Source organism: Uloborus diversus, chromosome 9, assembly GCF_026930045.1.
Source record: "Uloborus diversus isolate 005 chromosome 9, Udiv.v.3.1, whole genome shotgun sequence".
Classification (NCBI taxonomy): domain Eukaryota; kingdom Metazoa; phylum Arthropoda; class Arachnida; order Araneae; family Uloboridae; genus Uloborus; species Uloborus diversus.
The window spans coordinates 95,235,459-95,261,324 of NC_072739.1; the positions used below are offsets into that span (position 1 = coordinate 95,235,459).

The following is a 25,866-nucleotide window of genomic DNA, read 5'->3' on the forward strand; positions in this document are numbered from 1 at the left end:
CATTAATGAAGTAACTTAACTTGATCCGTAACGATTATATCAAAAGAATTGCTGCATTTTGCTTATCGCCAAATATGGCGATAAGCAAAAGAATCTAGCAACTTTTTTCAAATATGGCGACTGGATTTTGCTGTATTTAACGGACGGCGTCTGATGTCAGACACGCTCAGACATGCTTAATACAGTTACGGTCAAAGCATAATTCCATAATAAGGTCTTCCGCATCTCTTATTTTGGGATATTTATCGATTAAAAATAATCATCAAGTAGCATTGTTTTAGAATATCTTTAAGATACATTATAATGATTCAGCTAGCACCTTTTTAATTTCTTTTTCGATACTTAAGCCTGCTTTAAAATCCCTAACGGTTTTTTTAACTGTTTCGTTTCGTATTGTTTACAATTCGAGATGAACCGTGTCTACTTGAGAAATCGTCTGCAAAATTCCGATATTTAACGGCATTTATTTTTAAAGATGACTACTAAAACTCGAATAATGTTGCTTAGTTGTGGTTCATTTAATCCTATTACAAATATGCATCTCAGAATGTTTGGTAAGTTTTCAAAAATTGATCGAAATATCATATATACATGAGAGTCACTTTTAGATACTCGATATGACAAATCCTAATGATTTTGGAAAACTAACAAAATTCTTAGTTTTTAGTCTTTAGAATTGAATTGAAAATTTCAAAAACCAGTCAAGTGACAAAATTGCTAATTTTAGGAAAACATCTATATCACCATATTAAATTATTCAATGATGATTACAACATTATTTATTGAAAAAAAAATATACCGAAATATGTTTCCCTTTCAGTTTGAAACATTGTAATCCTTATAGAAAAAATTTAACACGAAGGTGAAAATGCTTTTTCAAAATTTTAGAGTTTGCCGCTTGACTGGATTTTGAAATAAATGGTTCAATCTTAAAATAGACATTTTTTGACCTATATATGTGATAAACTAGAAAAAGTATTTCATCAGAACAGCTTTAGCATGATCCCCCGATTGGCAACTTTTCTACATAATGACATTTTTTAACTTCAAACCATGCTAATGGGTAGTTTTTGCCAGAAATGCATAAAATACATCACATAATCATTAAAAATGCATAAGCCTTTAAAGTGGAAACCAATCAAACACAAGGTTTAAATGTCAGGGAAATGATTTCCCTCAACGTTGAAAAGTACATATAGGCCTGGATTTACGTACAAGCTGAGTAAGCTATAGCTTTGGGCCCCCGCTTTGTTAGGGGCCCCCATATCCTAGAATTTACCATGATTTGCCCCCCCCCAAAAAAAAGGGAACAAATCTGATATACCCCCCTCTTGGCGACTTTTTCCTGTTGGCGCCAAAAAAGCGTCGCCAAGAAAACTATGTATGACGTCATATGTCATACATCGTTCTTAGCGATGCTTTTTTAGCGCCAACAGGAAAAATTCAAATTATGTCATTAATTATTTAATGAAATTAATGCATTAATTTTTTTCCGTTGTTTCTCCGGGATACGAGCCCTCGGTCTCATAGTACTTTCGTAATGAGACCTCGGCTCGCCGGCCCTGCCTCGGTCTCATTACGAAAGTACTATGAGACCTCGGGCTCGCCAGGACCTCGCTGCCGCTCGGTCCGTTATCCCTCCGACTTTTAATATACATCACAGTCGGATATAAGTCACAGATCTCCTCCGTTCAGTATACAATAAAGTCACAGATTTTATGTGAAATTAACACCATTTTTGTGCTACAAAAATGCCAACCAGACCAAAATACAAACTACCAGAAACACACTAAAAACACAATAATTCAAAATATGTTCACTTACCTTTTTTACTTTTCTTTTACTTCCTCACGTGAGGCAGTGCACATATGTTCCGCTCTTAGGGAAATTATCCCATTTTTTATTATCATTACTTTACAAAAATATTTAAATATAAAATATATATATAAAAAATCTATTTAGGACTCCGGTACGTCCAAACGTTGGACGACCTGACGAAAAAGAAAAAGAAGATTCATTCAAAAATTTCAATTGATACATTTGGACAACATCACAAACCGAACTCATAATTAAAATAGAAAATTCAACTAAATTAACATTAAAAAACAACAAGAAAAAGAATACTCTAAAATAAAGTTTGAATTGAAACTTTATTTTAGAGTATTCAACTTAAAATCTCCCTAAGAGCGGAACATATGAGCACCTACCTCCTACCACACAGACACGTGCAAAAAGACAGACTTCGAGAAACTACTTTCCAGCGTTCAAGTTGCAAAACCAGGGTTGCCAAGTTATCGCCTTATTGGCGATTTTCGTATCGAGCGAAAAATTAAAATCTCGCCAAGAGGGGGGCATATCAGAGGAGAGCCAAAAAAAGTACTTGAAAAGATAAGTTTCATTTTCTGCTGCTTGAAAACCTTGAAAATTTGGAAAAGTGTGGCTACAAAACACAAATAGGAGGGAGTAGGGAGAAGGAATGCCAATATATATCAAATTCAGCTGCTTGCTACATCCTACACCAAAAATGTAAAAACAATGGTTCTCACGTTTCTGAAACATATTAAAAAAAATTTGTGACTCACATATTTCATATCTTGCTATGTATATAATTCCGAACACAGTATTATGGAAATTCTTTTGTTATTACAAGCTTTTATCTTACTTCTTCTGCATATTGTCAATCTGTTTAGCACAGAAAAAAAAAAAAAAAAACACTACCTCTATTCCTTTTTTTGTTTTCTGCTCCCCTTGGAACTGAAGCAAAGTTGTTGTCCTGAATAATCTATAGTTTCTTTTTCTTTTAATAAAAAAAACTAATAAAAATATCTATAAAAAAAAAAAAACTCTTAAAATAGCTGTTTCTTGCAAAGTTAGAACAGGACTAAAAATTTACAATCAAGTACTAAAATATCAGAGACAGGAAAGTACAAATGAAGTGCGTTAAATAATTGTTCTGGAGTCCTTGAAAATATTTTTATGAGTCTTTGAAAATCCTCAGCAAAGTGGGCTCCAATTTTATTTCTTATCAAGTGTATAATTTATGAATTGTTCAAATGGGCAGTATGTTACTCTCTTGCTAACTATTTTGTAAAACTGTTCACCATTTCTTTAAAGAATTTTTTACCATTGATCATTTTATATTTAATTCCTCTTTTACCCTTTTCTATGGCTAAAATGTGTTTGGAACCCAGCATAAGCTAACAAATCTCAATTGCAAACTTATATTTGAGTGTGGATATTTGTTCCCTTATTATGTTGTACATTTAATAAATTGTTTGCTTAAAAATTCCAGCAACATTACTTTTAACTGTCAGTTCCTTCCTTAAGATTATAAACTTGTATTTTATTAGAACTTGCTAGAGACTACCTACATTCCACCGGTATTTATCAAGTTATTGGAGGCATTATATCCCCTGTGAATGATGCTTATGGTAAGAAAGGCCTCTTGCCAGCCAAGCATCGATGTGAAATGGTGTATCTAGCACTTCATTCCAATGACTGGATCAAGTATGCTTTGTAATTTAATATAATAATTATCATATTGATAAGCAAGGGTTTTTTTTCCTATGTGAATGAATGTTACTGAATTTAATATAAATATATTGAATTTCAGTAATATTTTCAAAGTAGTGAGAAGCTAAGAGATGTAAGTGATCTTTTTAAAGTTGAGTAGAGATTACTGTAGATTTCGAAGTGGTGGGGGGAAAAAAGTTTATTTTTCCAGTTTTATTCTGAAAAAATTGATTTTTTTTTCAAATTAAAATGTAGTTTACCAGTTACATTTTTGTGGAAAACAGGAAATGTTGAATCTCTTTATAATAAATTAAAGTAAGGTTTCAAAGAAATTCTGGAGGGAAGTCTGTGGCGGACGTGCGTCCAGGACGCCCCATAGCACCTACAGCCTTGAAATCTTGTACAAAATTGCTTCGAGCCCCGGGGATGTGCACCTGGGGTTTTATTTTTTTTAATTCGAATTAGTTTTTTTTGTAACTAATTTTTTAAGCTCAAATTTTGTGTAAATTGCCTATTATTGCCTGTTAAAGGATTGAAAAATTACTTGCACATATTAATATTATATATCGTTGAAAAGGGTAGAATTTTCTGCGTTCCACACAATTTGTTTCAATGCTCTAACTTAAATACGGCGGGAGTTATTTGCATTTTTAGCTCGAATTTTTGTAGGCTTAACTAAAATTTAGGCGCGACTTTCTTGATTAAATTTATCAGTAAAAGCGAAAGAATTGTCCCACAGTTTTCTTTTTGACACCACTGGAAAGAGTGGCTTTTTTTACTCCAGATCTAACTTGACCTATGGTCGAAACACTAAGTTTCTATCTCTAGAGGAAAAAAGTTACAAGCCGTTAAAAGTAAAGTTCGAATAATATCATCCCCATTAAAATTATTCCATATTTTATTTGGCGTTGCCATAATTACGTCTTTTCGATTCGCATGTTTCTTCTTTCTTATTCACAAACTTTAAGAGTTTCAGTTTTAACGGAAACTCTTAGGCTTAACTCAATTGCCCCAAGATAAAGAGCAAAATGTATTACTTGACACCACGAATATGAAAGGGACTTTTCAAATATACAAAACTGCAGTTATGCAATGCTCAGGAGCCCCTTAGCCCTTACGCCTTTGCAAGTTGGTACAATTTATTTTGAAACCAGGGGAAGGGGTGCTTTTTGATCCAAAGGGAGCTTGCTCATAATGCGTTTTTAATCTGTTTTTTTCTAATTGATGATTTAAATCTTTGCGAATCAAATAAGATTGCAAAGCAATCTTTGGAGGTTGGTGAGCGTCAGAGAGTAGGGGGCAGAGCCCCCTAGTGTTTAAAAAGAAATATGTCAAAAACTAAAAAGGGAATTTTTGACATAACATTAAAAACCGCGGTTCAAACCGGATAAACCACCAACCATCAAAAACTTGCCAGTCCTGACCAAAACTGAACTCATGTTATGATAACTTGAAAAGAAACAAAAAATGCATTAATAGAAATCAAAATAGTCTAAATGAGAAGAAAAATGTGCCCTTTACCCCTCCTTTGCTTTGTTTTGTGTTTCAATATCTGAAAAAATTTGAAATGTTATCAAAACGTCAATCAGGTTCTTAATTTAATTCTCTTAAATGTGCATTAAAATAAATTCTAGTTCTTGAGACTTAATAATTTTTCTCTTTTAAAATTTAATGTATACAACAGGTTAAACCCCTTGCCTGTGTCGCGCGAATCCAGTCTGGGCAGTGACTATGTACAGATTTTGCAATGCTGGAACTGATTTTGAGTAGACCAAAAAATTAACTTTTCTATTTTGTGAAGCCCAAGCTGAATTTATTTCTACTTAAGGTTACTTAATTCACTATTTTCATAATAGATGGTATTAGTGGTCCTAGTTTTTCAACCATTGTGACTTCTGTGTGACTTTAAATGGTGTGATATGGACTTGTGTATAGTACCATGTTTTGGGATATAGCATAAAGCATACTGTAAAATTTATATATTGAAAATCATATTATTGTGTTTTTATATTATATTATACTAGTTATATTGCATTTAGCTTGAAAACTTTGTTTAATTTGTTCTAATTGAATAAGATGTACATGATCCGTTACTTTTTCATGTGTGTAAAAATTGTAAGTATGGTAGTTATTGCATTTAAAATTTTATTTTTGTCATCAAAAATCATTTTCTAACTTTTATAATAAAATAAAGAACTAAATTAAACAGTCAAAAAAATCTCCATTTTTTGGATCTATTTTTCTGAAATGTATGTCACAGTTAAATGGTTACTCCACGATGTTCTTTTATTGTCTCCTGTGTCACCCACATCATGGTAACATAGGGAGGTAGTAACACGGGGGATGAAATTATGTTCAAAATGACCCATGCATTTATGTTTTCATGGAAACAATGCAAAAGTATGTAGATTTTTTCTTTTAACTCAGACTTATAAAAGTTTAAATATGGATTAAACAGAAAATCTAATATTTAATCATATTAATAATCAGAAACATTTATGTAGTTCGATAATAACACAGTTTGAAAAAACTCCTAGGTCTACAGTTCCTTTTTTCTCAAATAATGTTCTTCTAAATGACACATGAGGCAATGAGAAGCAAAGGGATGTAAGTGAACATTTTTTCAAGTTTTGAGTAAAACATGTTTAAAGTTGCTGTCTTAGGTAGACTTTCATTGAAAAGTTTTTCTAAATCATGCTGTATAGCAGCTGCTACCAGGGCTACTAGTACTGTTTCTTGCCCCAAGACAGGGGAGCAGGGGCGTCAACATGCAAAAATTATTGGGGCGGGGGGCTAGACATCACCGGGGGCTTAGGGGGTTATGTACTTCCACGGAGGTTCCCCCCCCCCCTCCAATAAAGGTCAGAATTTTCTTCCTTGAAAATGCCAATTTACATATTTTCTGGTGTGTATAATTTAAACAAACAAATGTGACATGGCGTTTTCAAAGTAAAACAATCTAAAAATTGGTATGGAATTTTTCTGCTTCAACTAGATCATGTCACTTGTCTTAGTAAGAGACATTTTTTTGTTCTTTTTTACAGGGAGCCGTGCAGTGCCGTAGCTAGGCATTGAAAAAGGTAGGACTTGCATAGAAGGGCACTCCCAGAGACGCCAACTAAAAAAAAAATATTGTTTGTGTGTGTGGATGTGGGGGGGGGGGGGCATACTAAAGGGTCTTGCAGTGGGAAATTTTCTAAAATTGAGATGAAAAATAGTGAGTTTTAAAGCATTTTAAAGTTATATAATGAACATTCGAACCCCAAAACTCGACAAGCCTGAAACATTTTTTGGCTTTGAAAAAAGGAAAAAATAAATATAAACATGCACAGTATTTTTTGTGAAAAGGTAATTTAATTTACATATGTTTTTTAAGACCAGTTTTTTTTTCATTAGTGGTATCGGCTAACATATTCAAATGTAAACGCAGTCTCTCAATGTCTAGGTCATTTTTGAAAAACAGTTGATTTTTCAAAATTTGTTTCACCTCTGTTTAACAAAAGCAAGCACTCTTGTTCAACTGCAATGACTTGTGGGAGTTTAGTTGATGTAAACCGCACAATAATGCAAGATTGCGCCATTTCGCAAACTTCATCAATGTATTGCCTTGTAGTACTTCGGGATTTTGGAAGTGTGAGGTGAGCTGGTTTCATTGTTTTCATACTTCTTTGGTATACGTCGATTCTGAGGAAACAAAGGATGTTGAATTTGTTCATTTTGTGAATGTTTTTCTTTTAAACAAACCCAAAAGCATTCAAAACTATCACGCCTCTCATTTAATATACAAATCAAACCTTAGTATATTCTTTCCAGATGAGCAACACTTAGATGAGCGCGTCGTAGCGCTGCCCACCAGCAACTGACTTGACCAGTAAGTTCGCACACTGGGACAAATTCTGAGTGTGCTTGCAGCACCGTAACACTATCATTATTCACACCACTCATTTTCAGTTAACCTGCTTACTACCGCAGTAATTATTTGTTTTAACTTGTTACTGAATGTATTTTACGAGAAAAACTATCTTCAAACAAAGAAAATAAAAGTTAAATTTATGAGTTTAGAAAGCATAATATAACTAATAATTTTCTTGATTTATTTCTCGGGGCTCCGCCCCCTCAAAAATACTTTTGAGGGGGCTCGGGCCCCCTCAGGCCCCATGGAGTCAGTGCCACTGCAGGGGAGAGGTTCACCTAGACCATTTGTATTGGTTGTCTCCAAATTTTTAATTTTGTCACTTCCATCCCTTTGCTTCTCACTGCATCACATGTGAAAAAATGGCTATTTAAGTTGAGCAATGCATTAATTGCTGTTTTGGTCAATATTTAAGCAACAAATTCTAATTATGATATTGAGAATAAGGTGTGAGTAACATAGGGGGGAAAAATTAGAGGTCACAAGAATTTTTACCATCAAATGAAAACAAATTTAGGATAATATCATAAGGAGTTGAAAAGAAAAATAAATGTAATTTTTTAAAGTATTTTTCATGAAAAATATGAATATGAAACCAAAAAGTGCTGCTGAATGTGTCTTTTTTTTATTATCAGTAACCCCATTTAAAAAAATTAAAAAATGTACTTTTTGTGAAACTTTAGAAATGTGGTAAAGAAAAATATGACTGAGCTATCATTTTAAATGTTTGCATTTAAGTTTTGAATAAAATTTGGTTTAGTACTAGAACTTTGAGTTTCGGACACCATTAATTTTGGAAAGAGAAACAGAATTACAGAATTGCATTGGAGCAGAAGAACCAAATGCTGACCTGTAGGCAATAAACAGGAACTTAAACCTAAAACTAAAAGTGGGGGTTTAGTTTCAATTATTAGAAGCCAAGTGGCTTTCAATATTAATTACATATTTATTTGTAATTTTTTGAAATTATTTTAGATTAGATTGCTGGGAGAGTGACCAAACTTCTTGGATCCCAACTTTAAGAGTATTGGAGCATCATCAAAACATTTTGAATTCAATCACAAATACCAACAACTCTGCTGCTACTGCTACAAAGAAACAAAAATTGGATGTTGAAAATTTAAATTGTGAGTGCCTAAGTATTATTCTAAATTCTAAAATGATAATTTGTATCTCACAGACTTATTTTTGAAAAAAAAATGCAATTTTTCTCTAAAAAGCAATAAAATTGACCATTGTATACACACAATATATAGCGTAATTAAAAAGTAACATTAAAAAGTAACTTGTGATAATTATATTTTCTAACATGAATTATACTCTTTATCAAACATATATCACACCAGGATGCACCTTTAGACTATTTCAATGCGTCCTCCCTTCTTGAAAGTTTTGGTATGGTATACAGTATTTCTCTGTTGTTAGCTTACCAATAGGGAAGTTTTCAATTTTTCAATTTTATTTTTAAATGATAGAGTAACATGTATGAACATCATAGGTGAAAAATTTTTTGCGATAGGATAAGTAGTTTTTTAAATTAATTTTTAAGCTTCAAGCGATTGTGACGTCAAATGGCACAGGAAGTGACGTAATGCTCTCTTTCGCTGGACTTAGCTGACAAGGAAAAGCCGAAGGAAGTGTAGTTAGCTTCGAAGATGAAACGTAAACTCCTCGGGTTTCTGGAACATTAAACCTCTCATCCTCTCGGAAGTATTCAAATACCATCATTGATGTTACTTGAGGAAGATCATTAGATTGTGCTTTAACAAATCCAGCCTCCATAGTGTGTTCAAAAGGATTATTGAATATCTAAAAAGTAAAAATATTAACGCGCTCAAAATGTCTGTAGCAAAAACAAGGGATCTTCGGCAGAAGGCTGCCCATTAGTGTCCTGTGATGTAAGCTCGTGACGTTTCAGAAGAGCGCACTTTTGAGCGTTGATTTTTAACAATTCATTAAAAATCAATCAAGGTGTTTTAAAATTTGGCAATGGTGAATTTTTTAGTTTTGAGGGTCAATTAACAATATCCAATGGTCAAAATAGGAACATTTAATAGGTTGCAACTTCCCTATTGTCCTTTTGAAAAAAAAAATTATTTATGGTGGAATACAAATTGAAAGTTGCAGCTCAAACTGCAACAAATTTAGATGGATGGAATACATACCAGTTTTGTTAGTTGATTGAAAAAGGAAGAAAAGGCTTTTCTCCTGGGAATTTTTGTTTCTCTATATGATGTCAAACTTAAAGCAATGTTTATATTATATTTTTAGATATCGTTTTTTTGAGGACAAAGGAAAAGAGAGATATATGTAACAAGGGATATGTAAGAAATGAATAAGTACTAGTGATGGGCATAATCGAGTTCTCATAATCGAATCACTTGATTATTCAAGATCATTCGAGAACTCGATTATCACTTCTCGAGTTCTCGAGCGATGAACTTCTCGAGTTCTCGATTACCACTTTTCGAGTTCTCGAGCGATAAACTTCTCGAGTTCTCGATTGTCACTTTCCGAGTGCTCGAGCGATCAACTGCTCGAGTTCTCGCTTTGAACTTCTCGAAATGTTGAGTTTTGGAGATGTTGAGTTCTCGAGATCTTGAGTTCTCGAGATGTCAATCACTCGAGCAGTGTATTCTTCGATCGATTTGATAATCAAATGAACCTCTCAATGTAGTTGACTTCTGACAAGGGTGCCCACCTATGGAGGGGGGGGGGGGTCATGGCGCAGACTGTGCTATTGACATCTTTAGGGGGTGTTTTAAGAGGTATTTTTCTCATTTTTTTGGGGGGGGGGGTCTCTGCATTATTGAGGGTGGGGGGGGGGGAGGCTTGACCTCTGGGCGGGTGGGCACCCCTGCTTCTGAAATGTTTTAGTTGCAGGAGCGGATCCGTCATTTAGGGGGTCAAAGGGCTGGCTTTGAAAAGTTAATGATTTTACTTATGAAGAATGAGCATGGTTTTTTTCTGTCTTCCGAAAAAATTTGCATTGAACCCTTTTAACCCTTCCCCCAGAAAGACGGGCTGCGCTGAGGAACCCACAGGGGAGGTGGGTCATTGCGCAGACTGCGCCATTGAAATTCCTAATGGACGTTAGTCTTTTTTATTGAGTGTCCTTCTTGAGGGGGAGAGAGGATCCCTAATTTTAAAAAGTGTGCCAGCACACTTGAGGAATAGATTCCCTTGCGATCTAAATGGTATTACAATCAAATAATTTCCTTTCGGATGTTTCATTCGAATAGTGTTATAATTGAATGTATACTGTTGAATGCTTGATTATCAAATGATTCTTTGGGATGCCTTGGTAGTCTAATGATATGTTTTTAGCGAAAGGTGTTAATGAATGAACACATGGACGGGTCTGTGGGAGACACGTGTTGTGTGTCACGGTGGTGGAAGTAAAGGTTGGAGGCGCTAATAAGGTTCTAACTTGAAAGGCATTAAATTATAGTTCAGGTAAAAAGGGGGAATACTTAAGTTGAAAACCTGAGGGGACGTCTTCCCCCTTACGTTCACCTTCAACTATACTATTGGGTAATAATACAAGTGTAACAGGGGTGCCCATCCCCCCCAAGCTCACTGGCGCAAATTCCCCCCCAAAAAATTTCTCGCTTTCGAATAGGGTTAAACATAAGTTTCTAAAGTATCTAATTTCTAGTCGAATTCACGGGAGGGGGGGAGGCTACCCCTTACAAATATAATTTGAACTTAAATACTGTTGGATTGTTCCGCCTCGCTTTCCCAAAATTTACAACGTGGACCTTGAGTAAACAAGTTTTCGAGACCCCTGAGTTTTGCTGCACCCTTTTTTTTTTCAAACGTATGAATAATTACAGGGAGAGTGGATTTATTTTCCTGTTAAGGAATGGAGTCATTACTAGATGTATGTAACATGAACCTTGAAACGGAAATATAAGTCACTTAGCTACGGGGTCCGGGGGGTGTCTCCCGCGGAAATTTTTCGAAAATGTAGTTTTATAACCAGTTTTAGACGATCTCTGGTGATGTTTGGGGCATAAAAGGTTCGATGACCTCTTTCCGGTAATTTTTCAATATTGAAACTTCAAAAACGCAGTTGTAGTGTTAGGGGGAGGGGCGAGTTCGGGGGCTGTCCTCCGATAAGTTTTCAAAATTGTAGTTCTAAAAACGCAGTTTTTGACTATCTGTGGTAATATTAGGGAAAAAAGAGATTCGGGGGCTCGCCCCCGGAAAATTTTCAGGATAAAAGTCTTAAAAACCCTATTTTAGGCTATCTATGGTAAGGGGACAAGCAGTTTTCTGAAATTGATCCTCTAAAATTACAATTGTAGCCGACCTTTGTGACGTTAAGAGAAAGAGTTTTGTGAAGCTCTCCCGGAATTTTCTCGAAACTGAAGCCTAGAAAATGAAATTTAAGACGATCTTTAATAATGGTGACGAGAATGGGGGAAGGGAGAGTGGCGCTCCACTTAAATTTTCGAACTTGTAGCTTTATGTAAAAATGCAGTTTTGATAGATCTTGATCAGGGCCGTGGCTAGGTTAGAAAACTTTGGGGGGGGGGGGGGATGTACGCATTTCGTGGCCCCTTAATTGTTTCAAACGCATGTTACAATATGCAGAGGGAGAGATTTGGTTTCTGGTTTAGCAGGGATACTCAATTTACTCTACCTTAGTACTAGCAATATAAATTTAATTGTAAGGAAAAAATTCAATCAGAAATATGGGGTGTCGGAGGGCTACCTCCTGGCATTTTTTCGAAATTGAAGATATAAGAACGCAGTTTTAGACTATATTTTAACTTGGATAGGAAGTAGAGAGGAGGTCCAATATATCCTCTCTCGATATTTTTTACCCAAGTTTATGTTCCCAAAACACAATGTACGTTATATTTGACTATGAGAGGGGTCCGGGGGCTCTCCCTCGGCAATTTTTCAAGATTGTTGGTTGAAAAACTCGGATTTAGACGATCTATGGTGATGTTACAGGGGGAAGAGATTCGGAGTCATCCGCTGATAAATTTTCAAACTTCTTCACGTTCCGAGCACGCAATTGTGAATTATTTCTGATTGTGTCAGATAAAGGGGGGTCCGGGGGCTCTCCCCCGGGAAAAATTTGAAAATTGCAGTTCGAAAAATGCAGTTTTAGACGATTTATAGTGATATTATGAAGAATAGAGATGCGAACGCCATCCCTCCAAAGTTTTTGAAAAATGAAAGCTTTAAAATGTGGTTGTTGACTTTTTTGTTAAAATGGAGTGCACCGCCAGTTCCTTGAAATTAAAGCTCCGAAAACGTAGTTTAAGCTTTACTGAACTTACTTCACTGAAGGAGGAGGGGGGAGGGGAGTCTTGAAGGGGCTCGCGCACAGAAATGTTTCGAAATTGAAGCACTAAAAACGAGATTTAAGACGTTTTTCGGTAATGTTGGCGGGAGAGAGAGGGGTGCATTCTCTCGAAAAATTTCTGATCTGTAGAAAACGTAGTTTTAGAAGATTTTTGATAATGCTAAAGTTAATGGGTGGAGAGATTTGGAGTCCTCCCCTGAAAATTTTTCAAAGTTGAAATTAAATTAACGCAATCGTAGGCTATTTTAAATACTGTTAGAGGGGTGGGGGGTTTGGGAGATCTCCCACGAAAAATTTTCTGAATCCTTAACAATAAAATTTTTGAGGATCTTTAGTAATATTAGGAAAAGGACAGGTTCGGGAGACCTCAGGGAGTTTTTTTTTAAATTTAAGTCCAAAAGACGAAATTTATTCGGCCATGAATGATGTTGATTGATTAATTTAGAGGGCATTTCTCGGGGGTTACGTTGGGAAAACTCTCATGGTTTTCGAAACTGCAGCCCTAAATACTCATGTGCAGGCCATCTTTAATGACGTTAGGGCAAGAAATGGGATTTGAGAACGTATTCCCGGAATTTTTTCAAGGTCTAAGTTTTAAAAACTCAATTCCTGACCAACTTTGGGGACGTAAAAAGAAGGAATTGGAGTTCTCCACCTCAGCTTGGCTATACGTCCCTGTCTTCATTTTAAATTTTAATTATTGATAAACATATTGTGGTAATACTTTTTTCCAATTTTCCTTTGCCAAACACGATTATTTGTTTATATTTTCCATAGTAAAATTGTCAATATGCAGCCTGATATTTTTGTTTTCTTGAAATACAAGCGTCTGCGGCCCCAGAAAAAGAACTTTTAACATTTCGAACGGATCTGGTAATTTTTTGCGATATGTCCTATTTATTCCACTTCATTTTATTTTAAATGTTCCTCCTGTATCTCTTGATTAAGTTTTGATTTACTTACGATTTTTACGTTCAAACATTTAGAACTTCTGGTGTGATCATTCATCACAATACTTTGAATTTCTCTTAGCATTAAACTGTATTTTCTCTGTCTCTCTTTGTTTCAAATATATTTCGGCGACTCAGTCATTTTTCTCCACTTAGCAACGATTTTCAGAACAATATTTTTCATCAAAAAAATTACATATGGGAATGTTTCGGCGGTCCCTATGAAGCCATCCTATCTATTTATCTTTTTTTTTTTTTAAACTGAAGAATCATGAAGCATGGTTTTGTATAACCAGGGTCGCCGAGAGACAAGGCGTGCACCATGTTAGTTTTGACACCGGTTCTCCCTCCTATTATGTTTATTTTTCTCATGCACAATACTTTATTTTGAGTCAGGCCCATAGTTTCCGATTAGTCAGACATACCCACTCTGCGGCCTAGTGAATATTGCACTGAATACAATTTTTTGCGTTAAAAATGTTTGAAGCGCACATTTCTGCGGCCCTTACTTTGATAATCTTAATTAAAGAGAATCATGGATGTTCCTAAATTGTATTGTAACATTACATTTTCCATTCAAATTTAACTGAAAAAATACTTTTTGTCTCTATTATTTCAGTTGTTCAATTGTACTTACTATTTTTTTTTAAAACAACGAAGAGTTTTCCTTTTTCTTCGTTTGTTACATCGCCAAAAGTAAATTGGCGGCCCCACTTATTAAAAACTGGGGGGGGGGGATTGTAGCACCCCTCCCCTCCCTTGGCGTCGGTCCTGATATTGATGGAAGGTGAGTTTCGGTGCCATTCAACCGGCAGTTTTTCGAAATAGATACTCCAAAAAAATCAATTCTAGGATTGTCTTTGATTGTGTTAAGGAGAGAGGGGGAGGAATCAAGGGTTCTCTCTTATAAATTTTTCAAAATTGCAGTTCTAAAAACGCAGTTTTAGATGACTCTTAATGATAAAGATGGTGTTATTCGGGCGTTACAGTGAGGGGAGCTCTCTTGAAAGTTTTCCAAAATTGAAGTTACATAGTCAAAAAGGATGGATAGCTACAGATACCATGTGACAGATATTCTTCGGAAATCCTTAAAAATGGATTCAGCTATTTAGTACATATTGAAAATCAGGACTCGAGAATTTTAACGAATCAAATATCCTTCTATGGATATCAGATATAGAAGAAACTAAAAATGATTTACGAAAAATAATTAAAACACCTTAAGAAAAGACTGTTCTGCTTCCATCAGTGAAAACCAACATCACTGAAAGTTTTAATAAAAATCATCTAATGATAATTTGAACCAATCAGTTTAAAAATGGTAGAGAAGATGATAGTAAAGTAAAATTCTACATATGCTTCAGCTAGTTTATGAAAAAAACTATAGAATTGTCGATTAGAAGGATTAAAAATATGTTATTGACAAACTTCGAAACTAGTTCTTAACGATTGTCAAAGTGCAAATGAATCAATGAAAGACCAGTTTATAGTGGTCAGAATTATTACAAACAAAAATTAAGAGGGGAAAACTTTTTATTTTAGTCATTTTTGATCTCTCTCCCTCTCATCATTGTCACACGTATTTATCATCAGAATAGAGCTACTTCCGGAAGATTTATAATAAATTAAATAGAAAGCAAATCGTCTGATCAAGCTTTAAAACAGGCACCAACTCCATCCCGTCTTTGATGTTCCCTTTATTGAAAAGAGAGACGGGTATTAAATTTTGGAAAGAGTACGTGAAAAAAGTATTACTTATGCATCTATTTCTTGTTGAATAAGTTTAAATATTTTTTCCTTCCAAAAATCAAAAATTTCATGTTCCTAAGAAAATTAAAACATCCGAAAAAAAATCCCCCCCAAAAATTTTGATGGCGCAACTTGCGCCATAATCCCCCCCTGTGGGCACCCCTGAAGTGTAATAGGCAATAACAAACGTTTTAGAGCCCAAATATACAGATCACTGCAGACACGTGTTTCGGGGTTTCAAGGAACCCTTTTTTCAACGCAAAATAGTGAGATTGTGGATGTAAGGACATTACTGGATGTCTTTACGGACCATTCATCAATTACGTAAGGGTCCCGAGGGCGTGGGGTTGGAAAAATGTCTACATACTTTGGGGGGGGGGGGGTTCAAACGCATTCTTACGCAGTATTTTCCAAGCCGATGTTTCATTTGCGTCTGGAAAATAAAAACGTATTAGGATGACTGTTTTTTATTTGTTTTATGAAGAATTAATAATGTAAAACATAATAAAAGAATTGCACTATAAATAGCATGTTTTATTTTTAACTACTATCGCATCTTATACAAAAAAAAATGTCGAAAACGCATTCAGTCTAGATTCCAACTTTTTAGTAAATATTTCATCACACAAAAAGGTTTAATTTAATAATAATGAATTAAATTTTGATTCCAGTGATATTAGATTAGTTATTTCATTACAGTAGAAGACCGCTATAATGCACACCTTGGGACCAGAGCTTTTGCGTTATACAGGTTTTTACATTATATAGATCATTTCACAAATTTTGAAACTAATATTCAGAATATATCTATATATTAGCACTTCAGAATGAGTTTAATCTGCAATGATTATTAAAGCACCAATATTACAATTAGTTATTCACAAATAAATATATTTCACAAACAAAATCCCGTAGTTCTGCTAGCTTCATGGTTTGCATAACAGCTGCATTTTCAAGAACCATCTGGTATTTTCTGTTTACTATGAGTACTAATTTTCAATTTAAAAGCTTTGAAATAAGATGGAAACATGAAAAACTTTCAAAATTTTCTTTGTCTAACAATATTATGTTTGCAAAGCAAAACAGAGGGATTTTTCAAACTTCAAAACCTATTGTTTACTTCTGAAAAGTAGTGCGGTTTATAGAGAATTGCGTTATACAGGTCGGCGTTATAACGGTCTTCTACTGTATTTCGAAAAACGAAATGGAATCTTACGTAAGAATAGAGGGAGGGGTTTGAAAAACCTTATGTACCCTTACATGGGGGGAGGGGCTCAAAAATGGCCAAACTCATCCATACGTAATTATAGTGCCTAGAAAGAGAAGTGTGCCGACTGGCGCTTTTTTCCCCGCGATTCTTGAAGACGAATTGTATGAAAACCGCTAGATGGCAGTGCAGTCGAGGTGCACGTTCAATTTCGCGGTGTTAACATTAGTAGACGCAGGATTTTGTTACAATTTAGTTCCGCGTTTCTCTTTTTTACCTTTATTTCGTGAATATTTCATGAAACAGTGTTTAAAGCTTTTAATGGAGGCATCAAAGTTGAACATTGGAAGAAATAAAGCTTCATCTTGTTTCGTACCAGGATGCAAAAGTGCGCACAAAACATGCAAGGAAAAAGTTATGCTTTTTAAAGCTCCAGCAGATGAAGAAAGCTAAAGTGGAACTCGTTAATTCCCAGGTTAGATAAAGTTTTTGATAAATATTGCTCAATTTGTGCTCTGCATTTTGAAAAACATTTTATTGCAACGCATTTTAAGTATATTATAAATGGTGAGGAAGTTTTGATTCCTCGGGGAAAAACTTTTTTGTAAGATGAGGCAATTCCGACAATTTTCCCAAATCTACTAACGTACTGAAAATTTTAATTAGCTTAAGAATTTAGAAGCAGTTTTATTTTGAAACTAGCGGTACCCGTAGGACTTTGCCCGTGGGAGAAAATTAAAAGGTCATTTGATTAGCTTGTATATTTACAAATAATGGATGATGAATTTCTCGCCCATTGGCTATGTTCATTCGCTCTTCCCATGTTACGGTTCCACGTCATGATAATTTCGTAATTAACTCGTCCATCTTATGATAATTTTGCTCCAGAAACTGTTCTTAAAATTGAAAAAAAAAATCGAATTTTTGAAAAATCGCTTCGAGGTGCACACCCCCATGCTACAAACTAACTTTATCAAATTTCATGAAAATCGGCCAAACGGTTTAGGTGCTGTCCGCGTCACAGAGATCCAGACAGAAATCCGAACAGAAATCCAGACAGAGAGACTTTCAGCTTTATTATTAGTAGAGAAATAAGAGTTATTTCTCTAGTCCCTAAGTATTCAATAACGCACAGTTATTGAATACTTAGGGGCCATTCATTAATTACATAAGGATGATTTTGGCAATGTTTGATCCCCCTCCCCCCATGTAAGGGTACGTAAGATTTTTCACCCCCCTATTCTTACGTAAGATTCCATTTCGTTTTTCAAAATGATAAAATAACAAATCTTGGAGTCGTTACATCACTGTAATCGTTATGAAATTCACATTATTAAATTAAACCTTTTGCGTAAAGAAATAATTACTGAAAAGTTAGAATCTAAACAAAATGTTTTTTTGACATTTTTTTTTTGTTTTGTTTTGATGTAATATTAATTAAAAATAAAACATGCCATACACAATGCGACACTTTTATTATATTTTACTCTATCCATTCTTTGTAAAACAAATAAAAAAACATCTTATCCTAACATGTTTCTTACCTTCCAGACGCAAATGGAACATAATCTCTGCCAAATCGCTTGTTGACCGCGCAATTTCTCATGTGAAATACCGACTTGGAAAATATTTCATAAGAATGAGTTTGACCCCCCCCAAGTAAGGGTACGTAGAGGCTTTTCCAACCCCCCTCCCCCTCGTGACCCTTACGTACTTAATGAATGGCCCCTTATAGTCTACTATTTTCATTGAAGATAAATTAGCATAAGGTAATTTATATGCTTCAAAACAGAGCCGTGTCCAAGGGGAGGGTTTTAGGGGTTAAACCCCTCCCATTGAAAAAAAAAGTATGTCAAATGAAGAAAACGATTGACTTAAATTAACTTTAATGTGAAAGCCTGCGTTTAACGTTCCCCCCCCCCCTTCTCTCTGAAGTATTTCTGTAATTTTAACTCCGTAATTCTGTATTTTTTTCCCTCTAATTCAACTCAGTTGGACCTAAACGCTTGCATTTCTTTCTTCTTTTATAACTTAAAAAATTTTGCATAACATTCAAATGTTATGTAATTTAAAGCTTTGCCGACTGAAATAATATTTTGGAAAAACTGTGGTGGTAAAACCGTCGAATTATCTACCAATACAAAGCATTCGTATTGCTTATTGTAGGGAGGTAATGATGAATTTGGCATGTGTTGCAGCTATGAAGATGTATTAGTGATGGTGTTTAGTAATGTAATTTGCATCTACAATACGCCCGTTCTAAGCCTTATTTCAGAACATAAAATCTGATATGCATTCTCTTACATAAAAAGAATTCGTTGAGAGTTTTTAATACTTGTTGCAATAAACCGCATAGTTAACAGATTTAATTAAAAAGAAACAAACAAGGTTTGATAAAAGTGAACCTGTAAAATGAAGGAATACTTTGGTTACTTGAGCAGCCAGAATTATTCTTCTAGGGGAAGAGGGGGGGGGAGGTTACAGCAGCACTTACAGGTGCATAAGCGCCATACTGGGATCGGTAATTTGTAGCAAAACTAATAAAGGTTGTGAGGGATTGAATTCTCCCCCCCCCCCCAGGTAAGATTAAAACCCCTCCCTTTATGAAAATCTGGACACGGGCCTGCTTCAAAAAATAAATGAACACCCATGTAACAATTAGCAGTTATTACAGAATTTGTCTTTTGTGCAGAAATAAATTCAATCCGAAAAACGGGGCTTTTAAACTGCGAAATCAGCATGCAATTGCTGATTTAAAACGAGTCTGATTGAGGAGCATAACGTACTCATCGAGCGCAGCGCCATCTGGATTTTCCTCAGATCTGACCTCACTTTTTCCCCGTCGATCGGCACACTACTCTTTCTAGGCCCTATAACGTAGCTAAGGAATGGCCCCTTATATGTAAAAGCTTACTATTTTGTTGAAAAAGTGTACCTTAAAACTCCAAAACACGTTTCTGCAGTACTCTGTATATTTGGGATACAAAACGTTTGTTATTTCATGTTACTTTTCGGCACAAAGGTACTTAGTTGTTTCTTAATAAAACAAGTGGTTGATTTCTCGTGTAATTCATTCCTATGGGTGCAAATAAGAGGGGAGGGGGGTGGGGGAGTTTTGACGTTAACTGCGGGATTGTAATTTTTAGGGGATTTTGTCTCTTTTGGGGGTATTGCTCTTAGGGGAAGAGCTTCATAAGTGGTGCCCTTTGCTCTTGGAATGGATAGATTTGGAATGATTTTTAAAATCGAATGATTGCTTTTCTCTTGCTTTATTCAAATGGGGTAATAGTTGAATGTTTGACTTCGAATTTTCGATAATTGAGAGATTCCTTAATATTCAAACGATATTTTTAGAACGAAAATTGTTAATTATCATATGAGCGGATATATGGAGGGGCATGTGTTGTGTGAGTGGCGGATACAATGGAAGGTCATGGGGGTCATGACCCCCCCCCCTAAACTCTCGACAATAGTATCCGTACACATTGTGTTCAAATAATTTATGCATAAAATGTAAACGATGACAGTATCTTATCTTTTCAATACATCAATTTTTTTCAAAGAAAATATTTGAACTACTACTTTGTTTTATTGTGTATGATATTAATTTGCAACGTTTATCCCCAGTTATGAGCCTTATTCCTGACCGATTTAGGACTTTTTATTGACCCCCAAAAAAATTTCAGAATTTTTTCATACCTAAAACGGAAATTTCGTTCATGGGGGAGGGCTTTCTTCAGCATGACCCCATCTCCCTTCAAATGGTTTTCTGTATCCGCCCCTGGTGTGATCCGGTGGTGAAATCTTGAAACAAAGGATAGAGAAACGCTTTCCATACTGTTTTGAACTTGACTAAGATTAAATACGTACGTATGTACAATTTTTATTAAAAAGTGAGGGATAATGATAATATGGGCAGGTCGTTTGGCGACACTAGCAGGTTTAAACTTGAGAGTTGTTAAACTTAAAAATATATTAAACCGGTATCAAGGGCTTCCATATGGGTGGGGGGCAAGTGGGGGCTCAAGCCCCCTCTCCCTTCTTTGAAATTAGTACATCCTTGCTTATAGTTTTTTTTTTTTTTTTGCAAAAATGTAAAATCATTTCTTCTCCAGCAATTAATCAATAAGTTATTAAAAATGTCAAATTTTAATAACTCTAATCTGTACTGAAATCGGTTTCTATGGGGAAAATATCCTATTAAACCATGGGGAAAATATCTGAGCCCCCCCCCCCTTAAAATTTTGCATATGGGCGCCCTTGACCGGTATGGTACAAACCGTGTAATTGAAAATTTAATGTAGTCTTAGCCCTTTTTCGGATTATCGTTTCTTGGGGAGGGGGGATTGTCATAAAAAGCGCGCCATTGCTCACAGGGACGGACGGACACCCCTGTCATTCTATAAGGTTTTAGAATCAAATAATTGCTTCTCGAGTGCTTTTTCTCGAATGGGGTTACTCAGAGAGCACACTTCGTTGAGTAAACGTTTTAAAGCGATTGTTAACGCTGTGGCAGCCATGTTAAAACGTTTATGAAATGTTTAAACGCAAGGTGTTTATAATGCAGTGGTGCCCCCCCCCCCCCCATGGCGATGACACTCATCCCTCAAATGCGACGTTGAACCCCTAAAATAAATTAAAGCCCGCTTAAGTTACCCTCTCCTCTTCAAAACTTCAATGGCGCGGTCTGTGCCATTTACCCCCCTCCCCCGCGCTCTCTCTTGTATAATATATTGTTTGTTGTGGAATGCTCGGTTATCGAGCATCTCGGATGATTTGAAAACCGAATACGTAATCTGCTTTTTAGAGAAACTTGACAATCAATTTTAACCTTTTTGAGGACCAGCGCACGGAAAATGAAACGTAGCTACGGAACCTTAAGTTCCGAAATGGACCGTTGCGAGCCTAAGCATTTTCAGCAGTTTTGCCTCAACTTTACAAAAAAAATGCTACGCACACAAGAAGTCACAAATATCTTATGTATGGAATTTCAAAAAAAAAATCAATCTGTATAAAATGTAATTTTTATTTAAAAATTGGGCCGAAGAGTGGAAGCTAAAATAATCCCACACGACAAACTTCAATATTTCTTTTTAATGCACTCAGAAACATTTCAACTTCACTCCCAACACTTTTACTGTTATTGCATATTCCTAAAGTCGACGAATGAAAAAGAAAAATAAAAAAGAGCGGATCAAGAAAGAAAAAAAATAATCATGAACTTCAATGCACTTCAAGCCACACTTGTACACTTTTCAATGCGCCGGGAATCCCAATCCTCTGAAAAACGCAATCAGAAATATTTTACCCTCCCTCCTCATGTATTGATCAGATAAATATACGTAACTACTCTCAACAGGAGCATCAAAAAAAAAAAAAAAGCAAAGCTATAAACTAGGAAAGAATGAGTACTTTTGTGCAGAGCAACTATTCCCATACTTGTTTACATTATTAACTTCGTGTTTGAGAGCCCGAAACCATTCGAAATAATCACATGATAACTGAAAATTCATTAGTTTAAATGCATAACCGTTCGAATAAATCACTCAGTCGCCCAAATGCCGAGCTCTTAGTTTCTGACAAGCTAACAGGGGATCTAGTCGAACCTTCATCCCCCAAGGACTGCGACCCCAAAATGAAGACTAAAATCTATCGAATCGACCCCCTAAAACAAGCTTGCATTTCGAACTTTTCCAGAGGGTAAGGGGACAAAAGGTGTATCTGCTCATTTTATCGGAAAACAACAAAAAAAACTAGACCCAATTAAATGTAAAAACTAGAATTTTTCATGGAATTTGGGGGGAGTGGTATTGATTCCCCTTCTAAAAGGGGGGTCTCAATACCCCCCCCCCAACTTAACCTAAAACTTCTAAAAGCCAGGAGGGTTGTCCCCTTATTATACCCCTAATGGTAGGCTAAATGTCACATTTCTATCTCGAGCGCACCCCTGCCAAAACAACTCGGGAATTCAACTGAAGTCAAGGGAGTCCACTTCTCCCCTTTCGCAGGGCGATGGCGCACCCTCTCAAATGTTACGGAGCATCCTTCTAGAAAGAGCCCTCCCCCCCTCCCGAAATGAGATTAAAAAAAAAAACTCAAAAAAAACCGCTTCTAAAAATTTCGGTTTCGCGGGCTGGGTCATGGACCCCCTCCCCCCTTCCGAAAATTAGATTAAAAAAGCCCTCTCAAAAAACCGGCTCGAAAAATTTTAGTTGCACGGGCTGCGCCATGCCCCACCCCCTTTTAGTGGGCACCCTCGTAGCAGTCAACTCAATTTTAGAAAAGCGCAGAAAATGAACTACTTGAGTACTCGATTCAAACGTCTCAAGATCTCGATTTGAAACATCTCGAGATCTCGATTTAAAACATCTCGAGATCTCGATTCAAAAGATCTCGAGAAGTCAATCGCTCGAGTACTCGTTTCAGAAGATCTCGAGAAGTCAATCGCTTGAGTTCTCGATTTCAAAAGATCTCGATTATCAATCACTCGAGTGATCGACTTAAAAAGATCTCGATTATCAATCACTCGATTATCAGAAGTACTCGATTCCCGAGATCTCGATTATCAAAAGATCTCGATTAAGCCCATCACTAATAAATACCTTTGTGCCGAGGAATAACATGAATCATCCAACGTTAAATAAACAGATTACAGAATACACCTGTTTCAAGGTTTCCAGGATCCCCTTTTCGAATTCAAAGGAGTGAGCTTTTGGGTGTAAAGATATCCAGTAAAAGTCCTTTTACTGGATGTCTGTAATTGGAAAAGGGGTTCCTGGAACCCCTGAAACATGTGTATCCTGAAATCTGTTTATTTGTGCTAAACAACGTTGGAAGTTTCCTGTTAAAGGGTATGTAGTTACTGATGTATGTAAGTGAATAAGCTATTTTAAGTACTGAATGGCAAAGTAAAATTGATTAAATAGTACTTTAGCAAATACTGACTTGTTTTAAAAAATCAGTTTGGCAGTCTTGTCATTCAAAAACTACCAACTGCATAATTGCATCATGGTTGTAAAATCCAGGGAGAAACAACTAACCCCCTCCCTGATACCCCAAATGATGGGCTTGGGATTCGGCAAACCATGTAACAAATAAAAGTAACTTGCCTCATATTTTAAATTTGTACATTTCTTGTAAAAGTAAGTTTTAACTTAACTTGATTCAAGATTTATTTAATAAATGAACCAATTGAATTATTGATTAGGTATTTTAAGTTCCAACTTAATATAATTTAACATTTTGAATACATTGAAAATATTAAATTCATAAAATTAAGAAATACTTGTATTGTTTTTAAATTGTTGTTTTTAACTGCAAGATCACTTTAATATAGAAGGATTTCCTTAAACCATGGCCGCACTTAATTCATATATGCCTTGACAATAGCTGAAGCTCAAGACAACAAAGAGGACGTCCCTGTTTTTCATTGCCCACCCTGTTTCCCATCATCCCTGTTTTCCATTAACGTTGCCATTGATTGGTGGATTCACAGGATTGAGTTCAGAGCCTCTTGCAGCCAAAATAGATGACATCTAATTAAAAATATACAAACTTTGGAACGTTGTCATTGATTGGTAGATGCACAGAATTGGGTTTAGCACTTCTTGCGATCAAAATGTGCGACATATGACGTTTTGCATTTTTCGAGAATGTCAAGAGCGGATCATCATTGCATCATTTTAACACACAAAAGTCATAAAATGTCAAGTTCTATAAAGCGTAAGTGCAATCTAGTGGGGCATGCTGAAACATTTGTTTTTGCGCTTGGTTTCTAGTAGCTTTCTCAACTCTTGTCTAACTGACATTTAACAAATAACTTTTTAAAAATGTAATTATCTTTAAAATTGATTTAATAGGTTTATAGCTTGAACTTGCTCTTATGCTTCTTTTATTATTATTATTAATTGTTCACAGCTGTAAATAATAATGAGACAAAAAAAGATTGGGACCTTAGTGGGGCTGCCAGAATAATGCTTCTGTGTGGAGCAGACCTACTACAAACCTTTGGAGATGAAAAAATTTGGAAAGAGTCTGATGTAAGTGTTTTTATTCTAGTACAGTTTTGAAGCAAAATCTCATGCATTAAAAGTTGTGATGAAACTGCTAATTTGTTTACATTTAAAATAATCAAAAAAGAAAACGGTAGTTTTTTTTTCGATACATTTATTTAATACTTAAAAAAATATGTTGAATAAATGTGTAGGACAAATAACTATATGAAAGACAAAAAAAAAAAAAAAAAAATCCAGAATCCTTTTTTAAATGAAAGAGGGAGAATAAAACAGAGTCAGACTCAGGCACCAGGTCACACGGGCAAATAAAAAAAAATGTCTTGGGGACTAGTTTTTTCAGAATAAGAATGTTTCAGAAGTTATGTTACACTGATTTTTCCTGTACACTTTGAGAAGTAATTTAACCTGACATGCAGTGGTGTACATAGGCTTCAGTGTGCCTTCTTGCAAGATTTATTTGTGCATGGGGGGCACATGTAATGAGAGGGGGTCCCATTAGTAATTTTTCAAAATAATTTTAGCATATTGTTATCTTTTCAGAGTGCATTTTCATACCTCTTGGCCCCCACCCCCTTTTCACGGAAGTTGCAGGGGGTGATATGTACGGCACTGCTGACACCTAATTTTTTCTTCTGGCTTCAAAGATTTTGTAAATTTTGCTAATCACTCTTTGTACAGAGGCCAGCATATAAACTTCCTGTATTTAGAGAGAGCACTGTGTGAGTTGTAATAGAGATCAGCTCCACCTCCCCCCCCCCTCTTCCACCACCACCACATGGCTCATGGCTTCCATGCCGGTAGGTCAAAGGGGCCCCACGTGTCTCCCCAGGAAAAAAGAAAAAGAACAGGAGAGAAAATTGATGAGGTTCTTCAGTTACCATCAACATAGCAGCATTAAAAACCTGCGCATGCTCAAGCATGTATAAGCCTTTGTAGGGTATTTTACACAAGCTCGATGCTTCAGTAAGTAATGAGGAAAATTCCACAAACATGCTCACATGCACATAAAATGTACCATGTATGTCCATGATGACCAAGGATGTCCACGATGTTGTCATGGCTATCATGTCAGCTATGTTGGGAACTTGGGGCCCAGATTTTAGGACCCCAGCTCAGAGCTGGAGTGGCAGCGGAAGGTAAAAATAGTATCAGCTGCATATTAAGCAATCATCTTGGGATTCCTTTGTGCCTACATG

The 25,866-nt window shown here is 35.7% G+C and overlaps 1 protein-coding gene across 3 annotated transcripts in view; it reads left to right on the plus strand.

The window, feature by feature from the left end:
• The first annotated feature begins 403 nt into the window (after positions 1-403).
• The window catches only part of LOC129229653 (nicotinamide/nicotinic acid mononucleotide adenylyltransferase 1-like), a 45,300-nt gene continuing 19,837 nt past the window's right edge, over positions 404-25,866 (plus strand). For all 3 annotated transcript variants that reach the window (XM_054864011.1, XM_054864009.1, XM_054864010.1), the window contains exons 1-4: positions 404-554; positions 3,351-3,507; positions 8,402-8,553; positions 24,573-24,694. In XM_054864011.1, coding sequence (XP_054719986.1) covers positions 476-554; positions 3,351-3,507; positions 8,402-8,553; positions 24,573-24,694 — 510 coding nt within the window. In that variant the 5' untranslated portion in view covers positions 404-475. The remainder of the gene's footprint in view (positions 555-3,350; positions 3,508-8,401; positions 8,554-24,572; positions 24,695-25,866) is intronic.